The 9,028-nt window shown below is 39.8% G+C and overlaps 1 protein-coding gene across 4 annotated transcripts in view; it reads left to right on the forward strand.

Annotated features, from left to right (window-relative positions):
• The window catches only part of SERAC1 (serine active site containing 1), a 52,909-nt gene extending 45,006 nt beyond the window's left edge, over positions 1-7,903 (forward strand). For all 4 annotated transcript variants that reach the window (XM_076002828.1, XM_076002831.1, XM_076002829.1 and 1 more), the window contains 5 exons: positions 366-460; positions 2,748-2,845; positions 4,146-4,328; positions 5,647-5,790; positions 7,342-7,903. In XM_076002828.1, coding sequence (XP_075858943.1) covers positions 366-460; positions 2,748-2,845; positions 4,146-4,328; positions 5,647-5,790; positions 7,342-7,478 — 657 coding nt within the window. In that variant the 3' untranslated portion in view covers positions 7,479-7,903. The remainder of the gene's footprint in view (positions 1-365; positions 461-2,747; positions 2,846-4,145; positions 4,329-5,646; positions 5,791-7,341) is intronic.
• The last annotated feature ends 1,125 nt before the right edge of the window (positions 7,904-9,028 follow it).

Raw genomic sequence — 9,028 nt, forward strand, 5'->3', positions numbered from 1 at the left:
CTATACGGTCTGTCCTAAGATAATAGCTTTCTGCTAAATGCTTTCAAAAAGCCAATTTGATATAGAATCCAAAAAACAGGTCTTGCTTTTAGCTGTAGCAGATTAAAATTGAGAAAAATCTCTTAAAACCTTCATTGGCCTTATGCTCTAATTATTGATACCTCTTTGTGACCAGAGATGAAACAGATAAAATGGTGGAATTGTTTTTATAATCACCTTCAAACTTTATTCCAGTACTGTCTTTAACTAGTTGGCAATATTGAAAGAGGCCTTTAGTTACAAATTTCAAGTTATAAATTTCACTAGGCAGTAATTGGGGTGGTGGAAATTCATACATGTTCTTATGTAGCTTTTATTTTACTTAGACATGGTTAGCAAGAGACTGTCCTGCTCTCCGGATTATATCTGTGGAGTATGACACCACCCTCAGTGACTGGAGAGCAAGGTGCCCCATGGAAAGGTAACAGGGGATTTTAGACCGGGAGGAACGGGAAGAGTTCAGGCCACAAGTGGATCCTCTGGGATGGGAAGTGATTCTTATGTGTTGATTCCACAGATAGGATTTCCTTATGAAAAACTAACCTAACCGTTTTTCCTCTTCCTTCTGGAAGGGGTTAGCTCTAAATAAACACTGAAATAGTAGAACGCTTAGATATATTGTCAGTGTTGGAATGTTGCGCTCTTAATATGGTTTATTTACAAAAATTCTTTTTTTTTTTTTTTTGAGATAATGTCTTCTCTATCACCCAGGCTGGAATGCAGTGGCCTCCTCATAGCTCACTGTAACTTCAACCTCCTGGGCTCAAGCAGTCCTCCCTCCTCAGCCTCCCAAGTAGCTGGGACTACAGACACATGCCACACTTGGCTACTTTTTCTATTTTTAGTAGAGGTGGGGTCTCACTCTTGCTCAGGCTAGTCTTGAACTCCTGAGCTCAAGCTAGGATTATGGGCCATGGTGCCTAGCCATTTACAACTATTCTAATAGTTAAGGACCACGGATTCTATAGAAATCTCCTTTTGTACTGCAAGTAAAAGTGATGTATTTTGCTTTTGCGTTCACAACCATGTTGTCTAAGCAAAGAAAAGGATGCTGAGCAACATGAGCTGCTGTATCCCTTGTATGGCCTCTGTGCCAATTGCATACACTGGAAGGAGCACTGGATTTCTGAGTTATAGGACCAAGATTGTAGCAGGATCCTACATTTGACTTACTGTGCAGCCTTAGACAAGCCAGTTAACGTGTCTGGAAAGTTTTGTCTGCAGATTGAGAGAGTTGGTCTAAATCAGTGTTATCAAACTGCTTTGTGAGTGGACGCTACATATGTGCCTGAGAAGGGTGTTTTGGGTTAGTGAGCAGAACCCCAGGTCTCCTTCCCCATTCCACCCTGAGAAGCTCTGGAGAACATTTATTTTAAAGATACTTATCTACAGATAAACAGTTTTAAACTATCAGACCTGATAGTTTTTAAGGTCCATTTTTGTTTAAAAATCACTTTTGAGGCCGGGCGCGGTGGCTCACGCTTGTAATCCTGGCACTCTGGGAAGCCGAGGCGGGCGGATTGCTCAAGGTCAGGAGTTCGAAACCAGCCTGAGCGAGACCCCCGTCTCTACCATAAAAATAGAAAGAAATTAATTGGCCAACTAATATATATAATATAAAAATCAGCCGGGCATGGTGGCTCGTGCCTGTAGTAGTCCCAGCTACTCGGGAGGCTGAGGCAGCAGGATCGCTTGAGCCCAGGAGTTTGAGGTTGCTGTGAGCTAGGCTGACACCACGGCACTCACTCTAGCCTAGGCAAGAAAGCGAGACTCTGTCTCAAAAAAAAAAACAAAACAAAACAAAAATCACTTTTGTACCCCCATAATACGCTTAAAAAATATATATATTTATTTTTAAAATTAAAAAAAAAATCACTTTGGGCCAGGCACGGTGGCTCATGCCTGTAATCCTAGCACTCTGGGAGGCTGAGGCGAGCAGATCATTTGAGCTCGGGAGTTCGTGACCAGCCTGAAAAAGAACAAGACCCTATCTCTCTTAAAAATAGAAATATATTAATTGGCCAACTAAAAATATATAGAAAAAATTGGCCGGGCATGGTGGCACATGTCTGTAGTCCCAGCTACTCGGGAGGCTGAGGCAGAAGGATCGCTCCAGCCCAGGAGTTTGAGTTGCTGTGAGTTAAGCTGATGCCACGGCACTCTAGCCCGGACAACAGAGTGAGACTCTGTCTCCAAAAAAAAAAAGATCACTTTGAATTCTCTGATTCTAATAGCTTCCTAGCATTTCTAAATAATAAACCAAAATGATGAAAGCTTAATATTTGCTGCATAAATACATGTAGGACTAAAAATCACAAAAGGGACAGCATAGTTTTTAGTGATGCTTTCATTTTCAGGCCCTGGGATGAGAAAGGACATCCACATTCTAAGTGGTGGGGACAGGTGGGGTGAGATGCAGGTTTGACCTGTAAAAAATGCCAAAAACATATTAGATGCTCAAATAATGCTTGTTTGTTTAGTAAATGAACGGTCTGTTCTGGGCTTAGATATTTCTAATTATGCCAAAGTGAATATGTTACAAAGAGAGATTGGACAATTTCAGAAATTCAGTGGAGACAATAAGGGCATTCCTAACTCCAAAATGTAGTATGTAGCACTGGTCTCATAAAGTTCTTGACTAATCAGATCATAAAATTGGGGGCATCAACAGCTTCCTGTTTTGCCTACTGTTTTTTTGTTTTGTTCAGAAAGTCCATTGAATTCAGAAGCAACGAATTTCTTAGGAAGCTCAGAGCTGCTGGTGTGGGGGATAGGCCACTGATTTGGGTATCACATAGCATGGGAGGTAAGTGTGGCTTCCTTTTTGCAAATTGACTGTTGTGAGGCCTATTGGCAGCCATTGTGGCCGACCTAAAGTTACTGCATCTCTCTGTTTTACTTAATAGCTCCCCTTTTCCCAAAAAAATTGTTTCTGGCTATGGCTAGGAGTTTTAAAATTGCTACTCTCCTTCCATGTCATTTATTTTTCTGGAAGGGGATAACTTACAACAAACCATATAAGAGAGAGAGGGGTTTGATAATGTAGTGCTTTCATGTAGTAATGAAGAAACATCAGAAGCAATGCCTGGTTCATATAAGCCTGACTTGTAAACATCCCTCAGTATTCCTGGATGGCCACAGGTGCTTCCTTTCTTTCTCCCTGCTCCCTTGTTGCTTGGGTGCCCACAGCCCCAGCCCCCTGGTGCCTGCCTATGCCAGGCCAGGCCTGCTGAGTAGAGGTTTGATTGCGTGTCTGTTCTTGGGGGTCCTAGTGTTTGCTTATTGAGCTGCATCCTCTGCCCCTCCAGTTCCAAATTTTCACCATCCACTTGGCAGATGGCCTTTCTGCAGCCCCTGGCCTAGTTAATGTGATGAAACGCTGAAGATTGCCAACTCTGAGCTGGAGCTTTTTCTGCAAGAAAGATGGATATAGACCTTTGTGGCCTCAGAGACCCACTGTCATCATCTATGTCAGGCGTCCCCGGGCCCACAGTGCGCATGTGTGGAATGTGTGCTGTACTCTCCAGCGGCCCTCCAACAGTCTGAGGGACAGTGAACTAGTCCCCTGTTTAAAAAGTTTGAGGACCCTTGATCTATGTGATCTCTGCATTTCACTATTGGTTCTAAACCTTGGGTTAGGAGGATGGAAGAGAAGGTGGCTTCCTAGGTGCAGTTCCCATAGAAGCTATGTTACCGTGTATTTTTGAATATTAGTGCTGTCCTAAAAGGGTGGTCATTAGCGGACTGTTATGACAGGCAGGGAAGACTGGCCACCGCATATTCATGCCATGCAGGAGTGCCCAGCTCAGGCAGTGCCTCACATTCCTTCTGCGAGACTGGAGATCCTGTGATATAAGTATCTACCCTACAAATGAGTTTCTAGAATCTTACCTTTTTGTAGCCTTGTACTATAAATTCTAGAGGATCAGGACTATTACCAAGTGTTAATATTTTAAGTCTGTTTCTTGTACTACTGTACAGAGAATTATTGTATTATACTGTACAGAAAGCATCTCTCTTTATGTACTTCTTATTTTGCATTTTTTTTTAGATTAATAGAGGGAAGGAAAATAACTTATGCATTGGTTTTCTTTCTCTGTGGCCAGGTCTTCTTGTCAAAAAGATGCTGTTGGAAGCCTCTAAGAAGCCAGAAATGAGTACTGTTATAAACAATACCAGAGGAATAATTTTTTATAGTGTCCCTCATCATGGATCACATTTGGCTGAATACTCTGTTAATGTTCGGTATCTTCTCTTTCCTTCTTTGGAAGTCAAAGAACTCAGCAAGGGTAATACTTTTTGTCACAAAGGAAATGGGGGTTGTATTAACATCAGTTATACAAGAGGAGGAAGAAAAAAGTTTCTTCCTTGAATATATTATTTTATTGTTTGCATATAATTGTGTCTGAGACTGTTGATGGAAAATTTTTGGTTTGGGTTTGACTTTTCTTTGATGCTTTTTGTTCTTAAGCCATTATCTACTCAAGTATAGCAGTAACTTTAATATTATCTTAAATACTTACAATTAGAAAAATTATATAACATTTTGCTTTAACGATTCCAAATTATCAAGAAACTGCTTTTTTGCCCCATGAGTTTGGAAAATCATCAAGTATTAAAATATAAATGAAGGCTGGGTGTGGTGGCTCATGCTTGTAATCCTAGCACTTTGGGAGGCTGAGGCAGGAGGATCGCTTGAGCCCAAGCGTTTGAGGTTGCTGTGAGCTATGATAATGCACTCTACCCAGGGCAACCAAGTGAGCCTGTCTCAAAAATATATACATATATGTGTGTGTGTGTGTGTATATATATGAGATTTTTAACATATTAATTTTAAAGCACTATATTTGTTTTGATGAATAAGCATTTTTTTCTCTCGAACACCTATTAATCAGAATTTGGACTCTGGCTTGAGCCTTAATATACCAGTTGTCATTTTGATTATATTTTCTCCTTGTTCTGCTTTATGGAGAATTTCTTGATTTTATCTTTTAAACTTTCAACTTTTTTGAAGTCAGATTTTATTTTCCACAAGCTTTTGTTCTCTGATTGTTCTTTACTCATATCCTCCTTTTGTTTTGTGGCTCTATTATCTTTGCAAATCATTCTAAAGATACTAATTAGAAGAGTTTTAAGTTATTTTCTGTTTCTCTTGTCTGTCTCTTTAGGTCATAGGCTTCTGCTAATACCTGGTGCTGCTTGGTTGCCCTTTTACATTTGAGGATGAGGGGGTGGAGGAAGGGTGTGCTCTGTGAGGAAACACAGGCTTGTTGATGGGAGACTGGGCTTTAAGGGTGGGGTAGGGTGCCAGCCATCACACTGGGGACCTCTATAGCCCTATGCACCAAACTGCCCTGGATACTGCTTCCTATCAGCTAGGAGTGTGATCAAAACTCTCCTGATAACTGGCTTCTCAGTTGTTTGTTGAGTTAGCTCTTCCCTTGAATCTTAATAGCTTCTTGGCAGGGAGAGAAATAAACATGTATACTCAAGCCACCATATTGAATCAGAATTCTGATTTCCTCTCTAAATTTTAAAGATTAATGCACTTTATTATGAATTGGGTAAACAGAATTTGTCACAATCTTGTTCTTTATAATCTTACAGATTCTCCTGCTCTTAAAACACTACAGGATGACTTTCTGGAGTTTGCGAAAGACAAAAACTTCCAGGTGCTGAATTTTGTAGAAACTCTACCAACCTATATTGGGAGGATGATTAAACTCCACGTGGTGACCGTGGAATCAGCAGGTATTTAACTCTTTTGAAACTTGTTGGCCATTAGATGCTTAGTTGATTGTACCTAGCATTTGATTGTAAGTGTCAACTTTTATATCTAGTGTCTCAGTTCTAGGAGATAGTTTTATGAAGATCTAGATTAGAATTCTATTCTTTCAGCCATAGATTAAAATTTTTCTGCAAACATACAACCTTGGCATTATCCTTCCCTTTATTTAACTGATTAGATGACAAAGGTTAATTAGCTAACTCTTAAGTTAGGCATCAACAGTGAACTCTAGTGTATTAAAGTAGGAATACAAAGCTTTCTATCACCTGCATTGAAAGGGGCATTTAACAGATAGTTACTTGTAGAAACCTTAAAATAATCAACTAAAGATGTGGGAGCTTATGTGGAATATGCAAGCAGTGTTAATGTACAATCTCTTTCTTCATAATTCTAGAGTCAAGGGAAATGGCCAATACCTGATACTACAGTGTATTGTAATGCATTATAGGCTCTTTCAGGGTGGAGCCCAAATCTTCACTTTCTTCATGGTAGATACTCCATACATTTCACTATTTCAATTGATCTTTTCTCAGCCACTTCCTCAACTTGCTTGTTGTCTCTGGGAACCCTTATCACCTCTGAGGCTGGGTTCTGTGCTGACCTGGGGGCACCCAGCTGTACTGTGAGCTCTGCCACTGGAGATGGGGGCTGTCTGGTGTGCCTGCCAGATGAGGCTTCAGTCCACATGGTGTTTTGTCCTAATTTCATTATATACTACCTAAATGAAATGAAAAATACTACTTTGTAGTGGATCCTAAGAAAATTTTACCTCAAAGTAATATGCTGTAGGTCAGGAGTTACTATTTAAAGAACTGGAAAAGTTCAAACAACAGCTGCCAGATGTTTAAAAAAAGGACTTTGGAAGCTTGAAGCAAATGCAAAGTTAATCTCATAGACCAGCTGCTTATAGTGACATAGCCTTGTCCTAATTCTATCACCAAGAGGCTCTTCTTCCTTCATAACTACCACCACATTCCTCACCTAGGTGCCTCTTGTTACTTCCATCCAGGTGGACTTCGTTAGATTGAAATGTTAGAAACCTTCCAAGTGTCTCAAGCAGTCCAGCACTAAATCATCTTTCCCTGGTGGAGTGCAGGGGGATTTGGGTGTAGAATGGATCCCATGTGAGACATTCCCATTCTTTTCATCAGGACAGGGGAGCTCGTTATGAAGTTAATAATATAAACTCTATGGGGTTATTTAGCAGAAACCTGCAGGTATAAGGTTTTGAAGATGCTGGTGCTCAGGCTCTGCTCACTATTAGAAGTAGGCCAGAACACATATGGAAAATTTGTGAAGAGCGTAACACTATGATTATACTTACTGAGAATCTATTCTTGCAAGGTTCATCAAATGTAGTTTTAAGCTACAAACTTTTAAGTTTCTGTATCTTCTAAGAGTCCTGTATCATAACCAAAGCAATATTTAGAACTACTTATTTGGCCTCTTTTGATATTGACAACGGGGAAGCATGTATTTTTACTTTAGTTTATTGACATTTTTGTTTTCTTCAGATTCAGGCATCGGAGAGCTAATTCCTGTGGATGTTAACCATTTGAATATTTGTAAGCCAAAGAGAAAAGATGCTTTTTTATATCAACGTACTTTACGATTCATCCGTGAAACTTTAGCCAAAGACCTTGAAAACTAACACTTGTCTCCCGTTTTTCATATGTGAAGTCAGTGCAAGAAACTTGGTGTTCTTTCTCTTTTTAAGCTCTAAGCAATCATGCAAATATAGTCATTATGGCATCAACGTGGTCTGGAGTGTGTTGCAGACAACAGAATATTGTCTCCAGTGGAGCACTGTAAGCACCAGCACAAAATTGGCAATCACAGAAGGAAGGGCTAGATTGAGTTCCTCTGAAATCCCTTCTGTGCCACTTATGGTTTGCTCATGGCTGGGAGCAAAGCTGCAGTGGCTGGAGTCCCCCTTTCCATGTGCTACCATCTTGGCGCATCCTGGAGGAGCACTGGCAGGTTCCAAAGGGCAAGCCACTGTTCACTGACCATAAAAGTGCCATTAGGAGAGACCTAAAATGGAGAGAATAAACTATAAAATAAAAGATTCTGTTTAACTTTCAGTTATACATTTGTTTAACACATTATTACTATTAACTTTGTTAGACCTGTTCTCATGTATGGGTCAGTTCCTTGCATCTTTCCATTTCATATTGCTGAGAACAAATCTTTTAAAAAAAATTTTTACCTTATAGTAATTCTTTCCAGATTGTAGCAACCTGTGCTTGTAATTTGTCCTAGATAAGGATAAAGGAGCTAATCCATTATTGATAAAAGATGAAATAAAACTATTCTAAGCCATTATATGTATTAGTGATACTTCTCTTTTGCTCATTTGGAAATGGTATTTATTGACCTCTAGCATGTGAAAAATAGGAAATCATGTTGATGGATTTTTTTTTTCTTTTGAGTAATAGGATTATTGAGATATTCACATATCATAAAATTCACTCTTTTAAATTATACAATTCATTGGTTTTTAGTATATTCACAGAGTTGTGCAACCGTCATTGCTGTCTAAATTTCAGAACATTTCATCATCCCAAAAAGAACCTTATACCTATTAGCAGTCCTCTTTCCCCAGGCCCTGGTAAACACTAATTTACTTTCTCTATGGATTTGCCTATTCTGGGTATTTCATATAAATGGAATCTCATGTGGCCACCTTCTATTAGCATGTTTTTAAGGTTGATCCATGATATAGCATGTGTCAGTACTTCATTCTTTTTTATGGCCAAAAATATTTCATTGTATGATATGCCACATTTCTTTATACGTTCATCAGTTGATGGACATCTTGGTTCTGTCTACTTTTTGTCTGTTATGAATAATGCTGCCATGATCATTTGTATATCAGTTTTTGTATACAGATATTTTTGTTTGTTTGAGAGACAGGGATTTACTCTGTTGCCCAGAGTTGGAGTACAGTGGCATTATCATAGCTCAAGGCAAACTCAAACTCCTGGCCTCCAGCAATTCTCCTGTCTCAGCCTCCCAAGCAAGCTGGGACTATAAGCATGTGCCACCACATCAGGTTAATTTTCTAATTTTGTAGAGACAGGGCCCTGCTCTGTTGCCCAGGCTGGTCTCTGACTCCTGGCCTCAAATGATCCTTCCACCTCAGCCTCCCAAAGTGCTGGGATTATAGGTATTAGCCATCATGCCTGGCCTGGGCAATTT

This window comes from Microcebus murinus, chromosome 5 (assembly GCF_040939455.1).
Source record: "Microcebus murinus isolate Inina chromosome 5, M.murinus_Inina_mat1.0, whole genome shotgun sequence".
NCBI classification, from domain to species: Eukaryota; Metazoa; Chordata; class Mammalia; order Primates; family Cheirogaleidae; genus Microcebus; species Microcebus murinus.